Source organism: Enhydra lutris, unplaced genomic scaffold (assembly GCF_002288905.1).
Source record: "Enhydra lutris kenyoni isolate GAN:26980312 unplaced genomic scaffold, ASM228890v2 scaffoldscaffold9, whole genome shotgun sequence".
Lineage (NCBI taxonomy): Eukaryota > Metazoa > Chordata > Mammalia > Carnivora > Mustelidae > Enhydra > Enhydra lutris.
The window spans coordinates 51,644,077-51,667,760 of NW_019154093.1; the positions used below are offsets into that span (position 1 = coordinate 51,644,077).

Consider the following 23,684-nt stretch of genomic DNA (forward strand, 5'->3'; position numbering starts at 1 on the left):
AAATAACCAAAGGGAGCTTACACTTATAGGACATTTTCTATATAGCAAGGTCTGTGCCAGGTGCTTGTTCCAAATTATATCTCACTTAATCCTAATAGTCTGGGGCACCTGGGTAGCTCAGTTATTGGACATCTGCTTTCAGCTCAGGTCATGACCCCAAGGTCCTGGGATCTAGTACCGCATCGGGCTCCCTGCTCAGCTGGAAGCCTACTTCTCCATCTCCCACTCCCTCTGCTTGTGTTCCCTCTCTTGCTGTGTTTCTCTTTGTCAAATAAATGAATAAAATCTTTTACAAAATCCTAATAATCTTGTAGGGATTAATCTTCACTTTACAGATGAAAAAATGAGGCTCAGAACTTTATCTACAGACATACAGAGGCAGAGATGCCCTTTCACTCATAACTCTTTTTCCCTAAAAATAAAGGGCTTTCCCCCCAAGCCATGCAACCATACGAAGATGCCGTAGCTTAGTCTCACTGGAATGCACTGTGCATTCACACTTTCGTTATGAAGGGATTAGCTGGTTACACCAGTTCTCAAGAGCATACTGGCCACCAGGCACAGCACCAGACCCCAGATCAGACAGGAATCAACAGCACAGCCCCTGTCCTCAGGGCGTTCACTGCCTAGTTAAGGAGCAGAGACATTAAGAGCATTATCCAGCCAATGCCCATCCAGAAGCCACAGGGATAAGACAGGGAGGTTGGGGAATGCAGACTGTTAGCAGGTTGGACTTTGGAGGTCAAGGAGGCATCTGAAAGATCAGAGCGCAATTCCCAGCAGAAGTAACAGCCTGAACGATACTTTGGAATTACGGAAGCCTGGGATTTGCCTGGAGATCGTGAAATCATTTGTGCAAGAGGGAACGCTGTACCTTCGATGCCAGATTGAGATCCAACCAAAGAGCCTTTTCTGCCATGTTAGGGAATGTGAAATACATTTGATAAGCAATGAGGCACTGACCAAACAGATACTTGTTTTGTAACTTGGGCTTTTAATTTTTTATAACTTAGGTTTCTAATATTTTTTTTTAATTCTGGAAAAATATAAATAACAAGTTACGTTCTTAACAAATTTGAAGTGTATAATCCAATGCTATTAGATACAGCCATGTGGTTGAGCAACTCTCCCAGCCATCTATCTCCAAAACGTTTTCATCATTCCAAACTGAAGTTCTGTATCCATTAAAACAATAACTCACTATTCCCTCCTTCCCTCAGCCCATGGCAACCACCATTCTACCTTCTGTCTCTGTAAATTTGACTATTCTAGGTACCTCATGTAAGTAGAATCATATATTATTTGTCTCTGTCACACCAGAGTTTTTAAAGCAGGGACGTGACAGATTTAGAAAGATGAATGATCACAAGATCTTAAAAAAGAAATTTAAGTATGACACCTTGTGCTTAAACTCTTCAGTGACAACTGAGTCATACATGAATAAAATCTAGACTCTAGGCAGAGAAGCAGGCAGAGAGAGAGAGGAAGAAGCAGGCTCCCTGCTGAGCAGAGAGCCCGATGTGGGGCTTGATCCCAGGACCCTAGGATCATGATCTGAGCTGAAGGCAGAGGCTTTAACCCACTGAGCCACCTAGGCGCCCCTGTCTTTCTTTTTCTACCCCAAACTCTTTTCTGCTGTTTGAGCCCTTGCCCTCCTTAGAGTTAATTTCATCCATCATGCAACAGGTATTTATTGAGCATATAGTATATGCCAGGCACTGTTTGGCCCAGGGAACAGAGACAAAATCCCCCCCACCATGCGCTGACATTCCAGTGGAATGCTCTTCTACCAACACCTGACATGGCTGATCCATCTCCTTTGGTTAGAGAGAATAAGGGAAACCTCTCTGGGTTCTAGACTGGCTAGTGCAGGGCTGAAGCGGGAGGGAGTGGAGCCAGGAAGGCGGACAGGCCAGGCAGGCAGTGATTTCAAGTGGGCCAACCCAGAGATGAAGAGGGCATGAGCAGTGGGGCCAAGAATGTCAGCACAGGGGAGGAGGAGGAGAATTCTGAGTACAGGGTAACTGGATGGAGACGGTCGGGAAGTTTCCCAGCTAGGTGGCTGCTGATAGGATGGGCACTCAACACGTCTTTATGAACCTGGTTCAAGCTGCTTCTCTTTGACTTGGTTCTGTTTGGTGTTGCACGTATCTGTTGTGGGACCCAGGAGATATCAGTGACTCTCATTGGACTCTGGTGGAGTCTGGGTCACATGCAGATAGTTCCTAACACCGAGGCAAATACCGTGTGCTCACTAAGTGATAAGGGCGGGGGAGGTGCCACGGCCAAAGGCAAGGTGTGAGCACTGAATGCAGCCCGGTCTGTCTGCGCCCTCCGAGACTCTGGGCACATGAGTGGTGAGTGGAGGGAGGGCTTGCCCTCCGACTCTGAATTTCCAACACCAAACACAGTCCTCATTTGCTCCGTGTGTTCATGAATAAAAGCACAGATGAGTGAATGAGTGGGCACCGGCCAGATGTGTTCCCTTGGCCTCTCCCTCGCCTACACATCCTAAGCCATATTCCCAGGCCTCCCAACTCCTCTTTTTATACACCCTGCTCTGTGTTTTCCTTTTATTACCCAGAGAGAAAAACACTGGAATTAGGAGTCAGCATCTGGGTGACCCTGAAGAAGTCATTTAACCTCTCCGAGTCTCTGTGTTCCCTCTATTAGTTGGGTCGTGGGTCCAAACCTCTAAACCTCTCCTACCTCTGCTGTTCACGGGTTCTGAGTCTTTTCCCTGTGTGTGGCTACTTCTGCCTTTTTACACCAGGTCCTGCTGCCTTCCCTTCTCCTTACCATGGCCATAAGGAGAGGGAGAATATTTATTCCTAGTTATGTTACTTAAATGGAACTTGGTTTCCTGTTCTCAACTTTAAAAATAATGCTACCATATTATCAATTTACATTCCCCTTTTCTCTCTTACTCCACAAATATTTTTAAGTACTGACTTTGTATCATGCTGAGAACAAATCACTGAAGAAGTAGGATGGGTTCCTTTCCTGGAGCTTTTAGTCCATTGGGAAAATTTCCTATTAACAAAAAATTTAGGAACCCAGCAGTTGGAACTTGTGTACATAGATTATTTCCATAAATGCCTGTGTTTTCCACATTACTATGTGTACATAAAAATTCAACAACTTCATTTTCTTGTTCAATATAAAAGCAAGTAATCATTTTGAGCCTTCCCCGCCTCCCCCCTCCCCACCACTGTATCAAGTTGTAATTTGACTGAGTTAACCTGTTGCTTTGTGCTTGTTTGGGTCATAGTCAGTCTCAGGACACACATATGAGGTCTTTAGTCCCTTCAGCTGTCATTGGACTCATCAGAAAGCTGTAATATTTTTAGGAAGGTGGAGTGATATACACGGATTGGAAAATGGAAAGAGACCCTGAAACTGGCCGATTGATGAGTAAGTTTTGATGATTGCTCTGAGTAAGTTATTCCTTTTTTTTTTTTTTTTAAGATTTTACCTACTTGAGAGAGAAAGAGAAGAATGAGAAGGGGGGAGGCGCAGAGAGAGAGAGAGAGAGAGAGAGGCAGACTCCCCCACCGAACAGGAAGGAGTCCTGAGGGAGCCTGACATGGGGCTTGATCCCAGGACCCTGAGATCATGACCTGAGCCACAGACACTTAAACGACTGAGCTACCCAGGGGTACCTAAGTTAATCCTTTTTACAAAGTGCTGAGTAACCCTGTCCTTGCTGATGGGAGGAAAGGCACTAAAGTCCTGTCTCTGTACTTACTCAAAGTGAGGGCCTCAAACAGCAGCACTTGGGAACCCGTTAGAAATGCAGAACCTTGGACCTGCTGAATATTGGAATACGGATTTTCAATACGATTCACCTGGTGATTTGTTTTCTACCTCTACCCCCGATTTGAGGAGTACTGATCTACTGATGCTTAAATGACTAAGATAGTTGGACAATTAAATTTAAAAAAATGTGTTTCATAATTCCACAATTTGGTAATTCAGCTAAATGAAAAATATACGAATTATAAAGTAAATTTACAATGACCTTGATGACGTCAGAACAGTATGAAGAAGTAACTACAGGACCCTCCTCTCGGGCTGGGACTGGTATCCAGACTCTGGGCAGCTGGGAAGAGGTGTGGGGACAACACCTGGCTGGGAGCAGGAATCAAGAGTTCAGGTTCCCTAATAAGCTAAGCTCCCTGTCAAAGCTTGGAGCCCTGAGGTTCACTATGATTACAGCTGCTCACTCTCAAGCTTTGGATTTGATCATGGCATGAAAATGTATTTGAGCCACATTTCACAATGCGGAATGATGGTAAGCACAGGAAGAGGCCACTGCTGGGACAGCTAGCACTCCGTGGAGCAGTGAGGTGGAGGGGCCAGGCTAGGTCTGCAGAAGGGGAGCTGATCTTAGGACAAGCGGGCATGGGATTGACTGATTGGGGTCAGAGGTCAGAGATAGAGCCTGCAGGGGACTGCTGCTGGGTCTCAGGTATCTGCCTCAAACCTCACCCCCTCCACTTCTATCTACTGAGTCTGGCTCTGCAGACTGGAGTCTGCCTTAGGCCTGGGAAGGTGTGCTTTCTGGGCATTGCCTCCAGAGTAGCCATATTAATCCGGAAACGAAAGCACTCCTAGTTTTCTGACATAGAACCTCTGACCAGAAACCCAAATGTGTGTTATTGCTAAGAGGAGGGCATCGAGAGAGAATTAGATGTGACCCAAAGTAAGGTCAAGTGCTTGCAGAACTGAGACTGATTTTATACTTTCCACTTATTTTAAATTCCAGGATTTAAAGTGGAACTCAAATTATATATTGGATATAATGAATTACATTCAGCTACTTTTATGCTTATTCATGTGTCTGTTTATTCGATAATTCGTGAGTAATGATTGTGCATGGGTGCATGCACCTGGCAGCTGTCTCCACTGAACCGCTGGGACACAAGTTGAGACCCTGATGCCATTTCTTGCTTACACTAGTTCTTCCTGGACTCAGAGGTGTTCTTAGGGCCTTACCATGGTGCCAGCTTCCTAAACTGCTTTTGAGGCAGACCCTGACAAACAGGTTTAGTTATTTATTTTAAATTGTATTTCCTTTGTAGAATAACCAATGACAATAAACTTAAAAACCAAGAGCTTTATGATTGAAATTCACTAACGTTTGTTCTTTTTTCTTTCTTTCTTTCTTTTTTGAGAGAGAGAGAGAGCAAGAGAGATTGAGCAGGGGGTGGAGAGAGGCAGAAGGAAAGGGAGAGAATCTTAAGCAGGCCCCACACGTAGCTCATGGGCCAATATCATGACCTGAGCCGAAATCAAGAGTTGGATGCTTAACTGACTGAGCCACCAAGATGACCCTTATTCTTTCTTACTTGCATTCATTCATCAAATCATTATTGAGAATCTATTCTGTGCCAGGCACTAGGGATATAAAGATGAACAAGATATTATCCTCCCCCAAAGGATTTCTGTGATCTATTAGAAAAGTCTAACACATGAACAAATGAGGACACTATGGCCAGAAGCAAACACAAAGTGACATAGGAAACCAGGAAGGGACCAACTCTCTTGCGTTATTAAGAAAGGGCCCTACTGAAGAGAGAGACAGTTGAGCTTGGTGTTGAAGGGCAGATTGTAATATCCAATTGGAGAAAGACATGCCAGATAGAAGGAATAATAAATGCAAAAACATGGAAACCCAAAAGAGCAATGGACAATTAAGAAACAGGGAGCTCTCCTAACTAAAGTATAGCAATAGAGAGGGTAGCAGGAAGGTGCCAGGGTGCCTGGAAGACAATTGGGTCCAAATGGCTAAGAGTCTTGAGTACTTACTAAGCTTTGACCTTTATCCTAGTGCCACCAGTATAATCAAAATATCACTCTGGCATGAGAGCAGGGGCTGGATTAATTTATTGGTGGGACTTACAATGGAAGTAGGATGACCACTTGCAAGAATCTAGATGAGGGATGGAGAGGACTCAGTGTAGGCATGGTGAAGCAGAGGAAATAAGAGAGAGACTTAGCAGTCAACATGCCAGGATTCTGTGACGAATGGGGTGTAGGTTGGAAAAGAAGAAGTGTTGCTTTTATTTTCTTGGCATTTGGTTCATTGCCAAAAAAAAAAAAAAAAAAAAAAGGAAAGGAAATAGCTATAACCACTTACTAAAAGGATACTTTGAAATCCTCATAACAATTTAAAATACTTTAAAATAATCAGTCAAGCATTTTGCCACATGGAAAGCCATACAATACTGTTATTCCCATTGGATAATGGCTGAAGCTCAGAGAAAGTTGATGTTCAGACCCTCTAAACTGTGCACTGCTTATCCTAATTACATCCGTGAACTGGCAATGTTTTCCTTGAGAGCTACCAGTCTGATGTTTTTCATCAACACCATGGAGGGTACCTGAGTTAAGATGAGGCAATTACTGGGACGCAATCCTTCTTGATTTCCTAGAGACCCCATGTGCTTATCGACAACAAGGCAGGAAGGAGAATTTCCTCCCTCTAGGAAAGAGCTTCTGAAAGACAGTACCCTGAATGGGATCTGTGTGATAAAGAAGGCTAAATCAATCAAAATTTCCAGATGATCTACGTGACAAGCCAAGAAATGAGAGTTGAATGATAACAACTGACATAATTATTTCATGTATTCTGCTCACAGATCAGCAGATGCCCTGCAGCATGCACTTTTCCAAGTACTTTCCATGGATTAGCTCATTTAATCCTCACAGCAACCCTAAGGGGTAGCTACCAGCATCGCCAGGGTTTGAACCTAGGCCATCTGCACTCTTAATCACATCAGTATACTGAATCCTCCATTAGATAATGATTCTGGAAACTACTTCTTTGTTTATTGTAAATTTCTCATAGCAACTTGGCCTGGGGCCTCTGCTACTCCATTTAATAACTTAAAGACAGCTCTATCCATTACTAGATGGAACTAAAGGTCCCTAAAAGGACATAAGGAAGGAAAAGATATGGGCTGAAAACATCTAATATGTTAAAGTATAAATCTTGGTGGTTGTTGATCTTGCTATCACTGGTAATCATTACATTCTGCAGAGGGCTTCCAGACTCATGGATGGCCCTGCTCACCAGGGTGAGGTGGTGTCTAGGGAAGTTCCACTATAGAAAGGGAAAACCAGGCTCTGAGAAACAACAGTGGCAACAAGAAGGAAGCTGCTGGTTTCCAGGGCTTTCCGGACTTCCCAGGAATCTTCCAGATTGTTTCAAGATGGCCTTAGACATAAGTCTCCTATGCTATCTTCAGGATAGGACTTCGGTTGGAGAAAAATTAGTCTTTTTTTTTTTAATCCAGGAAAGCTACATTTAAATTTTTTGTTTATTTTTACTTTATATAAAATTTTTAAATTGTGATAAAATACACATAAATGTGAAATGTACCATCTTAACCATTTTTAAGTGTATAATTCTGAACTATTAAAGTACATTCACATTGTCATGCAACCTATCTCCAAGACTGTTTCCATTGTGCAAAACTGAAACTCTGCACCCATTAAACACTAGCTCCCTATTCCCCTCTACTCTCAGCATCTGGCAACCACTATTTACTTTCTATCTCTCTGAATGTGATTACTGTAGATACCTCATATGAGTGGATTTTTTCTGCTTAATATCTCACTGGGGTTCTGAGAGGGGAAAAAAATCCAGCTTTTCATAGCTATGAAAATGATGGGATTCACCGTAAGTTCATGGTTTGGACATAAGGTAGCCAGATATTTTCTTTATGGCCATCCCTGAGGTGGGCGTGGGCAGCAAAAAATAGGGAGCAGCCAGGTCTGGGGTAAAGGAGACCCAAACAATGGTGAGGTAGACAGCCTAAGGGAAAGGAGGACCCACAGGCTGGAGCAGAGACTAAAGATAACTCTTGAGCTTAACATCTAAACCTGATTCCAGTTGCAATAAATGGAAACTCCATGGAGTCAGCTGGTCCTACCAGAAACCTATCATTCTCAACCTTCCTATTTAAGCCATTTGTAAGTTTTGTCAGTTCAGCTTGCAAGTATTTCATGATCATCTACTTTTGTCCATTGTACCTTCAACCCAGCTACCATGCTCTCTTACCAGAACTACCTCCTAGGGTGTCTCCTCTTTCCTTTTACCTCTCTCTAATTTGTTCTCTTCACAGCAGCCAGAGAATCTTTGGAAATCAGTCAGATTGTCTCCTGGACTAAAGGACTCATTGAAACACCTCATGTGGAGAATATAATCTAAACTCCTTTCCTACAAGTCCCTGTATGGTCTGGGCCCTCCTGGTCCCCATCTGTTTCATATGTCTCATGCTGGGATTACCAGACTTCGGTCTTATTGCCTTCCTCAAATTTACAAAGGCACTAAGCACGTCTCTCCCCAGGACTTTGATTTGTATTGTTCCCTCTGTGTGGAATACTCTCCACATTAAAATCTTCCCACATCAAAGTGCTACTTAGAACTAAATGTCTCATCTTCAGAGAAGCCTTTTCTGACCATTCGGTCTAAATTATGGACATCTCTTGTTACTCTTTCTTGTAATTTTTCCTACCATAACACTTTTAACATGTTTTATTACATACTTTGGGATTTGCTTATTGGATTTTGGATTGTTTATCAGGTATCTCTCTTTCCCATTAAACTGTAAGCTCCATGGGGGCAGCATCATGTTCATTTATTAACCAATGTTTACCCAGACATCTATAGTACCTGTAGATACTTATAGGCAATCCACAAATATTTTTTGACCAACCAAGTGAGTTAGTGAATGAGCAAATGAATAAGAACATGAAGTATTCCTTTGAGCTAGAAAAACAGCCTTGAAGGAAAGTCCCTGGACTTTCCATAAAAAGAGGAAGAGCTGTCTCTTGACAGATTCATTTACCCCAACTGACCTCTTGTTATCTACGCTTGGATCCCATTAATCATCCATCCACTGGAATTCTGCCCATTCTTCATGTAGGAATATAAACACTATTATTAAAGATGAAATGGCCTTTTCCATCCCAACAGCAAAGAAGCCAGTGAGCCTCTACACTGTCCATGATGGAGCCGTCCACACTGTTCAGAGGTCACCTTTTTACAAGGACATTATCCTCACCATTGGGGGATGGAACGTGGCCATCTGGAAAGAAGGTGTTATGGTGAGTTGCCTGAAAAATGGAGGAGTGGGTGTGTGGTCCTTTGTTACTGAGGAAGACAATGGGAACAACAGGCTGTTCTGACATAACAGTGCCGTGGGGACACTTTTTAGAGAAATTAGAACAGATGGCTTGGGTTGCGGCTTGCCAGCAGACTGTATGCCTTTTGAAAACACAACCATTTGCCTTTCTTCCCTGAGGGAAGGAAACAGTATTTACAAGTCTCTTGCTCTCTAACACCTAATCTTTTCTTTAAAATCTGTCTTGTGGGAGTTGATTTGCTTTATGTTTTCTCCTCCCCTTAAAATACACGGTAGGTTTTACTGTGAAGCCCAAGGAGAAGCTCTGGGTCTGTCACCTTTGCTTCTGCACCAGGAATATGTCTGCAGCTTCAGAAAGTGGGAGTAAGAAAGCTAAGGGGTCCATTGCCAAGAGACCAGAGAGAGGCATGGGCCACAGTTAGGCGGAGACGGGACTCTGGCAGTCAGGATTAGGAGAGGACCAGGTTCCAGGCAAATAGAAGCTAAACTGCCCAAAACTGGAAAGACTGGAAAGACTGATAAAATCCAGTGAAGCAAGGGTGGGGAGAATTCAGCATGACAGGTCCCTTTGGTGTGCAATTTAAGATTATCAAAATCTGAAATATATATCTATTTCATAGCTGTAATACATTCTTTGAAAAAGTAATATGTATATTATAAAAGTAATATGTATATTATAAAAGTAAAATGTATATTTGTATATATAGCATTTATATAAATATATATTCTTTGAATAAAATGAATAAAAATATACATATATTCTTCAATAAAGAATATATAATTCTTTAAATAAAATTATAAAATTGTATATATACATTGTATATATACAATGAAAAAATGTATATATATATATACACTTTGACCTAACACTTTCACTTCTGGGACTCTGACTTACATAAATACTTGTGTGAATTTATGTACGAGTTCGCCATTGAAACAATTGGAAACTACTTAAAGTGCCCATCCACAAAAGGACTTCTACTTTATACCAATGTACTTCAGTATGTCCAGTTTTTTTTTTAGAGTGAATAGGTATCAATTTTGTTCTGAAAGAAAAATAAAATTCGGCAAGATCGTCTGTAGACTACTCAGGGACCAAGAACCTGGTTATCCACAGAAATGGAAGGAGCTGGGCAAGGTGTGCAAGAACAGGACAAGGAGTCCATGAATCTGAGATATTCTTCATTCCCCACAGGGAAGTTTCTCATGCATGTCTCAGAGGACAGGATAGCTCCATGGCTTAGTTTAGTCTCTGCAGCTATAAGTAGATAAATGAGTACACCTGCTTGTCAGGTAGGGCATGACAGTAAGAAGAGAGCACATTTTGTGAAGTGTGTAAGCCTGACGATTCACAGACCTGTACCTCTGGGTCAAATAATACATTATATGTAATTAAAAAATAATTTAAAAAATAAATTCAGGCACATGTACACACACAAAAGAAAACAAAAAACACCTCCCAAAGAGGGCAAATTACCCCCATGGTAAAGAAAAGAGAAGCTGACCTTGTAATGCTTTGCTGGTCTAAACTCTCTTCCAAACAATATTTACAAGCCATTGGATGCAGCTCACAGCTGGAACGGACTTTTTATTTCCTTTTTTTCTTGGCTGCTAGAGTTATCTCCATGGGAAATAGACACCTGACAGCAAAATGAAAGTATGGGTAGAATTTCCTTTTAATCTTTGCTTATATAACATCTACCAATCTCCAGCTCAACTAGAAAGTCTGATCTTTTCAGCAACTAAAATAAGGGGGAAAGGGTTATAAAACACACACACATACACACACACAGGAAAGAAAAGAGTTGGCATTAAATAAAATCCTACAAAAAAAAGAATTAAGACTTCAGAGTGGACATATTGTGCTGGTCCATGATTGTAGCCATCTGAGTTATACTTGAAGGAAATCATTGTGAATACACCTCAGGCAATAACAAAAGTTTTCATGTGTCCTTTTAACAATTTATTTAAAGATTGGACCCCTCCTTCAGTCATCCTGTGCACCAAAAAGGTACACCGCAGGACACTGGTCCCTGACAAGGCCTGGAGTTTTCTACGTTGGCCGAGAAGATGGATACATCGACATCTGGGACCTTCTGGAGAAAACTCATGAGCCAGCCCTGTCACAAAGCATCTGCATAACTATGATCACCTACATCAACCCCTGGACCTTTTCTGGTGTGTTAATTCTAATTAACTGACCTAAGTTATTTTATTGGGGGGGTGGTAACTCAGGCACATTTTGACATTCATCTGGTCTTTTTTTTTTTTTTTAAGAAATTTTGAAGAAAAGTCTCCAATATTTTTTTCTTCAAGTTTTGCCCATCCTATCCCATCCTTTCTCTTCCCTTCCTTCTTGCATGCAAACTTTGGGTACAACTTGAGTTTCTCTCATTATTTTCTTTATCGACAATTATTTCTGAGGCATAATTAGTATGACAAGAAAAGGCTGATTTTGAACAAACTACACAATGAAAAGCACCCTTCTTATCTTCTCCAAGTCAGAGAGGGTGATCCCCAAATCTTTGGTACCTTTTGCTGCTTCTTTCCCAAATAGAGTAATTCTTGTATCTTTAATTTTTTGTTATGTCACAAATTTTCAATATTTTATCATTTTTGTGGCTTTTCCCTGGACAGTGTCAAGCAATTCTTTTCATGAGATCAAATGACTCTCTGGAGTCATTTATCAATTGAAACTTTTAACTTTTGAGCTAATTATGAGGAAAAAACTACATAAAGCAAGCAGAAATTCAAGGATGTGGTCCTTGGAAAAAGTAATTTATATCCTTCATCCCAATTTCTCTGTTTTACCCAAGCACTACTTCCTATGTAAACCCAGTATATTTGCGTCTTTTAAAAGAAATTAGCCTTTGTTTCCAAAGGCATGCAGGCATAAAATTGTCTTTCTATCCTTTTGTCTCATAAACATTATGTTTAGAAATTCAGTCTTCAGAATTTCTAGAGTGTCAGTCTGGCTATCGTTTAAACTTATGGGTCACCAAATGTGAGTTTTTCCATCTTTGCTATGAAACATTGCTTTTGTATACAAGGATTATGAGTCTAGGATTTAACAATTTAAACTAAACCTTCTGAAAATGAGAAAAAGAAAAAAAATATGATAAACTAGAAAATGAAAATTCTTAAACACATTTGTGTTTTATATCCATTTTCAATGATCAAAAGAAGTGATCTGTTTTTATAATAAGAAACCTGGTTCTGGCTGTGTCTGTGAAATTCATCTGGATAACAGTATCCTTCAGCCCTTGTTGAGTCTTTGGTGAAAACTGGCTTCATGATTTTTCTTTGAAAATCTTTCCCTGTGCTATCCCCACTTTCTTCTCCAATCTGCCCAGTAGCCCAGCCACACAGACGGTCAACCTCAGCTGGGAGCCACACTCCTTACGTGCGCACCAAGAAGACAAGATTTGAGTTGGGCAGGGTGGCTGACAAAGGCTCAGGGTCTCGGCTTTCATTTCATCAACTGGAAAAAATGATTTTTATATATTAGCTAATATTGTCATCAGTCATGAATGTCTGATGAAGATGCCAAGATTATCATAACCACAGCAGGTCTTTTGGGAGAAGAAGAAAAGCCACATTTCATGTTTAACCTCCAGGGTGACTTTCTGTTTTCTCCCCCATTTTTTGGATCTTTCAGCTAAGCAGCAATTTATAGCCATAGGTGATTATTATGGAACACTGCATATATTGGAAATTCCTTGGACATTAAGTCACCCTTCCACCAATGAGGTCAGTACCTTTTGGCTCTGAGAATTTATTTGACCAGAAATTGCTGAGGCGTGTTTTAAAAGTATGTTCAGAAATGACAGCATTTTTGCTCTGTAAGAAAACAAAAGAATCCTACAATCCCAAATAAGGAATGTATTTCTGTTTTATGAGTAAAGTAGCTTGAAACCACAGAAAAACAAATGCGCTGAGAGAGACAGCCAGGGAGTAAATGAAGCCCAGAGTCAGAAGAGAATGGATTTAGGGATTCGTAAGATGTTATTTTCAGATTGTAACCAAAGCACGGGACTCCTATTTCAGTGATGCCCTTCCCAGAGGCCCAGATGACATTTTGATACATCTCTCCATTGCCCACCTCCACCCCATCTTCCCCCAACTTGGTGGACTATAGGCAGATGGCCGGTGGGGGGGAGGCAATATTCTGCCTTTCCATGGGCACCACCCACAGGTTTCAGGTAATGTTAATAATAAGGTGATAAAAAGAAAATCAGTGAATAGAAATATGTAATATATATATACAACCGACATTAAATATATAGATTTCAATCTGCCACAAGTCCCAGTGTTAGCCTACTTCTGGCAAGCAGAAAGGTTTCCATCCCCTGACCGCTTTGCCAAAGGTCTCTGCTGACTTCGCTGCTTCTGTTCTTCCGTGCACACACAAAGTCCTCCAGGACTCAGCTCCCCTTCCTGTCCCTCTAGGGTTTACACTGATCTTCTCATCTGGGTTTTCCAAATCTGGTTGATGATATGAGACTTTCCTCAGGCTTAGAAGTGAGAAGCAAGAAAAGGGAAAAAGCCATCCCTGAGTATTTCTTTTATAAAAAAAAAAAAAATATATATATATATATATATATTTTTTTTTTTTTTTTCTGCTCTCTCCTTCCAATCCCACTCCCTTCATGGAATCCTCCAATTTGCAGGGCCCTGCACCTTAGCACAGTAGCCCCACTTTGAGCCTAGCTCCCCTGGTAGTGGGCCTACAAGTGGTACCCCAAAGCAGATAGCCAGCTAGTGAATTACAGCAGGAATTCTTCCAGAGCCTTGTGAAGAATATGGGATTTCTACATGGGCACCCCTCTCACAGGCCTGGGATTTTAACAGGTATCCAGCATGAACCACTACTTCGAAAGAGAAGTTAAGCATCTGGAATATGTAGAGCAACGCAAGAAAATCCGTGAACAAGAGAAGAAGGAAATGGAGCTGGAACTTGAGAAGAAAAAAGTTGTAAGTGAAATTTCTGAAACAAAAGCTGTTGCCTTCTACTAACCCCAGTGGAAATATGTATATTTGGCTTATTCCACAGTTTGCATGGGAAAATTATGGCTTCCCACATTCTTCTCTTGTTCTCATGACAGTCAAGAGGGCATATCTCTCATTTCCTAGATTACCATGAGTGACAACTGTCAGTTGGACACCTAGTAGATTCTATCCAACTTCACTTTCTGAAGTTTTCCATAACTTCAAAGTCCTTTAGATACAAAGGCATCTGAATATCATTCATAGATACAACGATTCAAAATTTGGAATCTTCCATTGAACAGAATTTTAGCATCTGGTGAATAACAACTTAAAACAGGTAGTATAAGGGGCACCTGGATGGCTCAGTCCAGAGAGATTCTGACTCCTGATCTTGGAGAAGTGAGTTTGAACTCCACAGTAGGTGGAGAGATTACTTTAAAAAAAACTTCTTTTAAAGAAAAGCAGGTAGTGCAAAAAGAGTGGAATATAGAGTCAAGACACACGGGCTCAAATTTCAACTCCACTGACCACTACTAACTATGAGATCTGGAGCAGGGCTCACATCCCTGCTGAGCTTCAGTTCTTGTCTTTAAAATGGGAATACTGATAGCTACCTTTTAGGATTAGTCTTTCAGTTCTGTAACCTGACAAAGAGTAGGCTTTCAATAAATGTGAACCAGTATGCAGACAGATGGATAGGAACTTTAGTATAATATTAGGGAACTATAAAATTTGAGATAGAGGAGAATTTGGTAGAGGACACACCTTTCTACCAGAAAGGAACCTAAAGTTCTGAAGGCCCTCACCTTCTTGTCTCCCAGCCTCTGTTTGATATGAACCCTGTCGGCCTTCCCTTGCCCACTGGGATTGGGGCCTTTGGATATTCTGTGAATTCAGTTGCTCTCTCTCTCTCTCTCAGCAGAGGTCCCCTCAGTCCACGTTTCTGCTTCTCTCTTGCACATTCCCTACCTAGGCCTTTTGTCACCAGCAATTTCACCACTGGTCCCATTTATAGATTTCTTACAGGCAAATATATAACTTCCTCCAACAGTTATTCATGTGGGAGCATGAGCATGTGGAATTCTTAATGTTAACGTTATCACTTATTGATAGATACACATTAGTGTAATACAAGCAGAAGGCCTCATTCCAAAAGCATTGTTTAGTGGTGACAAGGTACAAAGAATACCAATCAATTAACTTTTCATCATTTTCCCTCCTACAAAAAACTGGTCTTGGTCTGTTCTTTTGTATACTCACAAACACTGGTTGAAATTCTGTGGTGGGAGGTAAACTGACACCCTTCCTTTACGCCCGCAATTACCCATGATTACTGTGAGTGTTTAAATACCACAATGATGGTTCCTAATCATCCACATCAGTTGGAAGCCAGTAGACTTGTGGAAAATTATTTGCATATGAAATACTTCTAAAACACCTGAATAATATAATAATCATATCTTGAAATTGTATCACATACTTGAGTTTCCAGAACATCTCCAATTTCTTCCTGTAGCTTCATTTCCATTTGACATATTACCCTCTTTATTTTTTTTTAAAGATTTTTAATTTGTTTTTAATTTGTGAGAGAGAGCACAGGCAGGGGAAGGTGCATAAGGAGAAGCAGACAACCCGCTGAGCAGGGAGCCCATCATGGGACTCAATCCAGAACCCCAGGATCATGACTTGGGCCAAAAGCAGATGCCTAACCAACTGAGCCCCCCTGGTGCCCTGACATGGTACCCTCTTTAAATTAGAGCTACCACTTCTCACGTTTTCTCTAACGTTATCCCCAACTAGATTGGGGATAAGCGAATGGATTTAAAATGGCTCCTCTGTCACATTTAGAACATGGAAAGTGTCACCAAGGAAAAACAACTAATATCAGTGAGAAATACCTTCCAATGATCAACTGCTGATAAAAGGGAAAATGGGAAAAACTGTAACAACCTCAGAGGACTGTAGTGGAGATTAAGTGAGTTAAAACATTTCCAGTACTTAGCCAGTAAGCGGCACATAGAAAATGGTAGGAAGCATCTACTCTTATGATTACAGAAGTCAGGGGAAGATCACACAACCATCCAGCAAGGCTGGCCTTCACGAGTGTCCTGGAATTGCCAGGGATGAGGCTGTATGCATCAACCCCACATCAGAAGGAAACCATACACCTACCTCTTTGCAAATATCAAGTCTGGATACAGCTCACTTCCTGAAAAATAATATTAATTACAGCTCAAACAGCACATGAAATGGGAGTTTTTCTAACTAGAATTTCAGCTGGCAACCCAAAGCTAGAAAAAGTAGCAGCTTCTGTGTGATCTCTAAGCCCATCTAAATAGGACTTAGGAGAGGGAGGAATTCAAAGGAATTCTGTAAACTCTAGTCAATTATCCACACTCCAGGCTACAAGGGAGACAAGAACCATGGGGGAAAAAGGAAGTCTAAAAGAAGTAGAAGAAGGGATTCCTTTTTTCTTTCTCTCTTCCTCCCTTTCTTTCTTTCTTTCTTTTTGAGAAAGAGGTATCAAAGAGCCATGTATTCCCTACCTCCCAATTCTGCAAAAGCAGACTCCATGAGGAGACATTCAAGGGACTCCCAAGCCACAGAGATCTGCACACACTTCTCCACTCTATCTCTGCCACTCCCCTTCAGAGCCAGCTGCCCCTCTCCCTCCCAGAGCCAGAGATGCCCTCCTGCCCTCTGCCCTCCTGCAAAATGCTCCCAGAGGGCAGTGGCTTGGCCAACTGCTCAAAAACAGCCCCTTCTTTTCTTTGGTATTTCTGACTATCAGTGCATTATTGGGATGATTTGGCTTTTCCCCCTAGAAAACGTATCAGAAGTCAAAGGAACAGTTGGAGGCTGAATTGAAAATGGACTACGAGAGTTACTTAGAACTGGAAAAGAGCATCCTCACCAACCTTGGCTTCATCAAAGTGAGAGAGACAATGTCGTTCTTGGACTTGTAGAAAAGCTTCCTGCAGGGGTGTTTTGGGGCCTTTGTAGGACTTTCTTTTCTTTTTATTCATTATTTTTTATGTAAGGATTTTTATGTAAGAACTAGCAAACTAAACATTAAATAGGTTTACTTATAAATATTTATTTCACGGCTATTAAAACTTGATTTATAACAATAAGATCTGTTTTGATTTTTGGATTAAATGTGTCCTAAACTTTCTACTGAATATGAAGTTTACCAATAACAAAATTTCATTTTCCTATAGTAATCCCTTCACCCCCAGTTCTTGACATCTATTTGGAGCATTTAGAGCCCCTATTCCCAGAAAGAAGTGGAAATCAAACTTTGTTCTCAATTATCATGTTGCTTTTGGTTTTCCCTCCAAACAGTGCTCCCCCCCCCCACCATAGGACCCTGTGCAGATTGTAGGGCTATGTGCTAAATATAGTAGTAGAAAATTAAATCCAAGAACATATGTATAAAGAAAGGATACCTAAAGATCGTGTTGGATTTACCCAGAGAATACAAGGTTAATGTAACTGTAGAAAATAATGACTGATTAAAGGAGAGAATTTATGATACCAAATGGATGCAAAAAAAGGGGGGGGGATAAAATTTGACATCTGGGAAGGAGTAGGAGACTGAGATGACATCAGGTTACAGGAGTTCAACTAGATAGTTATCAAACCATTCTGAACACCTACAAATCCAAGAGGACACCGAAGAGAAGAAGAGCAGCAATTCTAGAAAGAGAAAATTGACCACTTTCTGAAAGGTAGGACATGTGGAGAAGTGAATCCAAAGCAACAGGAAGATAGACTGTGGTGGGAGGGGCTGGCTCCCGGCAAATGGTGGAGCAGTGGAGCACAAAATCCGAACTTTTAGAAGTCTGCTCCACTGAGGGACATCACTCCAGAGGCTAAGTGGGGGTGGGGCCCTCACAAGGACAATGTGGTCTCGGGTCCCGTGGGGTCACTGAAAGATTGGGGTGTCTGAGTGTAGCAGAGCTCACAGGTATTAGAGTGGGGAAGCCAACTACAGAGATGGAGCCAAGGAGTGAGCTCTCAGTTCAGGGCTACCTTAAACCATGATCCAAGGCACAGTTAGACCACTGCTTTTTGAGCAGGGACCCCACAAGTGGTAAATCTGGGGAGACCCACCTTCCTCTGCTAGAAAAGCAGAGCAGCAGGAATTTGCTGGGTTTGGAGACTCCAAGCAGGGCTGTGTGCCAGAGACAGAAACGCTCGGCCACAGGCTGGGTGAGCTCAGAGCGTGGCTAGAGACCAGAGAGACAAGCGTGATTGGCTGCTTTTCTCCAATGGCTCACTGAGGACTGGGGCCCCAAGCTCTCGGCTCCTTTGGGCTAGAGATTAGGAGGCTGCCATTTTCATTCCTGTCCTCAAGAGCTCTACGGAAAGCATTCAGGGAACAAAAGCTCCCAAGAGCAAACCTGAACCGATTACTTCACCCAGCCCCTGGCAAGGGCAGCACAATTCTGCACTGGGCAAAGACATTTGAGAATCACTACAACAGGCCCCTCCCCCAGAAGATCAGCAAGAATATCCAGCCAAGACCAAGCTTACTAATCAAGGAGAACAGTGGAATTCCAGAGGAGGAGAAAGCAAAGCATGGAATTCATGGCTTTCTCCCCATGATTCTTTAGTCTTGCAAAGTTAATTATATTTTTTTAATTGTATTTTTTTCCTCTTCTTCTTTTAACGTTTTTTCACTAGTTTATCTTAACAATACCTTTCTAAAAGAACAAATCTTTTTAAACCATTATTATAGTCATACTTTACCCTTCATTGTATCTAACTTTATTTTTTTGTATATATATAGGGCTTTTTCTTCTAAAAAATTCTGGGATACAATTTCTTCTAATAGATCAAAGTACACCCTAAATCTAGCACAAGGCTTTGTTCTAGTCTCCAGCCTGAGCAAATACTCTCCACTTTCTTTTTCTTTTTCCAACCAACTTATCAATTCTTTTTTTAGATTTTTTTAAAATTTTCATCTTTATAGTCATATTCCATCCCTTCATCATGTTTACCCTTATTTTTGTAAAAATATATGTTTTTCTGTCTTTAAAATTTTGGGAGGTACTTTCTTCTAAGAGACCAAAATACACGCAAAATACACCCAAATTTCTGGGATCTTCGCCACCCTTTTAGTATTTTATTCTCTCAATCGTATATTCTTATCTGGATAAAAAGACAAGGTGGAAAATCTCACCACAAAAAAAAAGAACAAGAGGCAGTACTGAAGGCTAGGGACCTATTCAATATGGACATTGGTAGTATGTCAGATCTAGAGTTCAGACTGATGACTCTCAAGGTGCTAGCTGGGCTCAAAAAAGGCATGGAAGATATTAGAGAAACCCTGTTTGGAGAAATAAAAGCCCTTTCTGGAGAAATAAAAGAACTAAAATCTAACCAAGCTGAAATTTAAAAAGCTATTAATGAGGTGTAATAAAAAATGAAGTCTCTTACTGCTAGGATAAATGAAGCAGAAGAGATATAGAGTGATATAGAGGACCAAATGATGGAGAATAAAGAAGCTGAGCAAAAGAGAGACAAACAACTACTGGACCACAAGGGGAGAACTCAAGAGATAAGTGATACCATAAGATGAAACAATATTACAATAATTGGGATTCCAGAAGAAGAAGAAAGAGAGAGGGGGAATAAGGTATATTGGAGCTAATTATAGTAGAGAATTTCCCTAACAGGCAAAGGAAACAAGCATCAAAATCCAGGGGGCACAGAGAACACCCCTCAAAATCAATAAAAATAGGTCCATACCCTATCATCTAATAGTAAAACTTACAAGTCTTAGTGACAAAGAGAAAATCCTGAAATCTGCTTGGGACAAGAAGTCTGTAACATACAACGGTAAAATATTAGATTGGCAACAGACTTATCCACAGAGACCTGGCAGGCCAGAAAGAACTGGCATGATATATTCAGAGCACTAAGCGAGAAAAACATGCAGCCAAGAATACTATATCCAGCTAGGCTATCACTGAAAATAGGAGAGATAAAAAGCTTCCAGGACAAACAAAAACTAAAAGAATTTGTAAACACCAAACCAGCTCTACAGGAAATATTGAAAAGGGTCCGCTAAGCAAAGAGAGAGCCTAAAAGTAGCAGACCAGAAAGGAACAGAGACAATATACAGTAACAGTCACTTTACAGGTAATACAATGGCACTAAATTCATATCTCTCAATAGTTACTCTGAATGTAAATGGGCTAAATGCCCCAATCAAAAGACACAGGGTATCAGAATGGATAAAAAAACAAAACCCATCAATATGCTGTCTACAAGAAACTCATTTTAGACCCAAAGACACCTCCAGATTTAAAGTGAGGGGGTGGAAAAGAATTTACCATGCTAATGGACATCAGAAGAAAGCTGGGGTGGCAATCCTTATATCAGATAAATTAGATTTTAAGCCAAAGACTTTAATAAGAGATGAGGAAGGACACTATATCATACTCAAAGTGTCTGTCCAACAAGAAGATCTAACAATTTTAAATATCTATGCCCCTAACATGGGAGCAGCCAACTATATAAACCAATTAATAACAAAATCAAAGAAACATATGACAATAATACAATAATAGTAGGGGATTTAACACCCCTCTCACTGAAGTGGACAGATCATCCAAGCAAAAGATCAACAAGGACATAAAGGCCTTAAATGACACACTGGACCAGATGGACATCACAGATATAGTTAGAACATTCCATCCCAAAGCAACAGAATATACATTCTTCTCTAGTGCGCATGGAACATTCTCCAGAATAGATCATATCTGGGTCACAAATCAGGTTTCAACCGATACCAAAAGATTGGGATCATTCCCTGCATATTTTCAGACCACAATGCTCTCAATCACAAGAGGAAAGTTGGAAAGAACTCAAATACATGGAGGCTAAAGAGCATTCTATTAAAGAATGAATGGGTCAACCAGGAAATTAAAGAAGAATTGAAAAAATTCATGGAAATGAATGATAATGAAAACACAACTGTTCAAAATCTGTGGGACACAGCAAAGGCAGTCCTGAGAGGAAAGTATATAGTGATACAAGCCTTTCTCAAGAAACAAGAAAGGTCTCAAGTACACAACCTAACCCTACACCTAAAGGAGCTGGAGAAAGAACAGCAAAGAAAGCCTAAACCCAGCAGGAGAAGAGAAATAATAAAGATCAGAGCAGAAATCAATGAAATAGAAAAAAAAAAAAAAACAGTAGAACAAATCAACGGAACTAGGAGCTAGGAGCTAGTTCTTTGAAAGACTTAATAAGATTGATAAACCCCTGGCCAGACTTATCAAAAAGAAAAGAGAAAGGACCCAAATAAATAAAAACATGAATGAGAGAGGAGAGATCACAACCAACACCAAAGAAATAAAAACAATTATAAGAACATATCATGAGTAACTGTACACCAGCAAATTTGGCAATCTGGAAAAAATGGATGCATTCCTAGAGATGTATAAACTACCAAAACTGAACCAGGAAGAAATAGAAAACCTGAACAAACCCATAACCAGTAAGGAGATTAAAGCAGTCATCATTCCAATTTTAGTATATGTGCTGCCGAAGCGAGCACTAAAGCAGTCATCAAAAATCTCCCAACAAACAAGAGCCCAGGGCCAGACGGCTTCCCAGGGGAATTCTACCAAACATTCAAAGAAGAATTAATACCTGTTCTTCTGAAACTATTCCAAAAAAAAACAGAAATGGAAGGAAAACTTCCAAACTCATTTTATGAAGCCATCATTACCTTGATCCCAAAACCAGACAAAGACCCCATCAAAAAAGAGAATTACAGACCAATATCCTTGATGAACACAGATGCAAAAATTCTCACCAAAATACTGGCCAATAGGACCCAACAGTAAAAAGGCTTATTCACCACGACCAAGTGGGATTTATTCCAGGGCTGTAAGGTTGGTTCAACAGCCACAAATCAGTCAATGTGATACAATACATTAATAAAAGAAAAAACGAGAACCATATGATACTCTCAATAGATGCTGAAAAAGCATTTGACAAAGTACAGCATCCCTTATCAAAACTCTTCAAAGTGTAGGGATAGAGGATACATATCTCAATATCATCAAAGCCATCTATGAAAAACCCACAACGAATATCATTCTCAATGGAGAAAAACTGAGAATTTTTCTGCTAAGGTCAGGAACACAGCAGGGATGTCCATTATCACCACTGCTATTCAGCATAGTACTAGAAGTCCTAGCCTCAGGAATCAGACAACAAAAAGTAATTAAAGGCATCCAAATCGGCAAAGAAGAAGCCAAACTATCACTCTTTGCAGATGATATGATACTTTATGTGGAAAACCCAGAAGACTCCACTCCAAATCTGCTAGAACTTGTACAGGATTTCAGTAAAATGTCAGGATATAAAAATCAATACACAGAAATCAGCTGCATTTCTATATACCAACAAGACAGAAGAAAGAGAACTTAAGAAGTAGATCCCATTTACAACTGTACCCAAAGCCATAAGATACCTAGGAATAAACCTAACCAAAGAGGCAAAGAATTTGTACTCAGAAAACTATAAAGTACTCATGAAAGAAATTGAGGAAGACACAAAGAAATGGAAAAATGTTCCATGCTCATGGATTGGAAGAACAAATATTATGAAAATGTCTATGATACCTAAAGCAATCTACACATTTAATGCAATCCCTATCAAAATACCATCCATCTTTTTCAAAGAAATGGAACAAATAATCCTAAAATTTATATGGAACCAGAAAAGACCTCGAATAGCCAGAGGAATGTTGAAAAAGAAAGCTAAAGTTGGTGGTAGCACAATTCCAGACTTCAAGGTCTATTACAAAGCTGTCATCATCAAGACAGTATGGTACTGGCACAAAAACAGACATATAGATCAATGGAACAGAATAGACAGCCCAGAAATAGACCCTCAACTCTATGGTCAACTAATCTTTGACAAAGCAGGAAAGAATGTCCAATGGAAAAAAGACAGTTTCTTCAACAAATGGTGTTGGGAAAATTGGACAGTCACATGCAGAAAAATGACCATTTCCTTACACCACACACAAAAATAGACTCAAAATGGATGAAAGACCTCAATGTGAGAAAGGAATCCATCAAAATCCTTGAGGAGAACACAGGCAGCAACCTCTTCAATCTCAGCTGCAGCAACTTCTTCCTAGAAATATCGCCAAAGGCAAGGGAAGCAAGAGCAAAAATGAACTACTGGGACTTCATCAAGATCAAAAGCTTTTGCACAGCAAAGGAAACAGTCAACAAAACCAAAGACAACTGACAGAATGGGAGAAGATATTTGCAAACAACATATCAGATAAAGGGCTAGTATCCAAAATCTACAAAGAGCTTATCAAACTCAACACCCAAAGAACAAATAATCCAATCAAGAAATGGGCAGAGGACAAGAACAGACATTTCTGCAAAGAAGACATCCAGGTGGCCAACAGACACATGAAAAAGTACTCCACATCACTCAGCATCAGGGAAATACAAATCAAAACTACAATGAGGGGCGCCTGGTGTTTCAGTGGAT

At 40.6% G+C, this 23,684-nt stretch overlaps 1 protein-coding gene across 1 annotated transcript in view; it reads left to right on the top strand.

Moving 5' to 3' along the window:
• LOC111143298 (WD repeat domain 63) overlaps positions 1 to 17,244 on the top strand; it is a 67,845-nt gene extending 50,601 nt beyond the window's left edge. Inside the window, exons 18-23 of the mRNA XM_022496946.1 lie at positions 3,351 to 3,414; positions 8,987 to 9,117; positions 11,129 to 11,333; positions 12,814 to 12,905; positions 14,007 to 14,129; positions 16,970 to 17,244. Of these exons, the coding sequence (XP_022352654.1) occupies positions 3,351 to 3,414; positions 8,987 to 9,117; positions 11,129 to 11,333; positions 12,814 to 12,905; positions 14,007 to 14,129; positions 16,970 to 17,110 (756 nt within the window). The 3' untranslated portion in view covers positions 17,111 to 17,244. The remainder of the gene's footprint in view (positions 1 to 3,350; positions 3,415 to 8,986; positions 9,118 to 11,128; positions 11,334 to 12,813; positions 12,906 to 14,006; positions 14,130 to 16,969) is intronic.
• Positions 17,245 to 23,684: the final 6,440 nt, after the last annotated feature.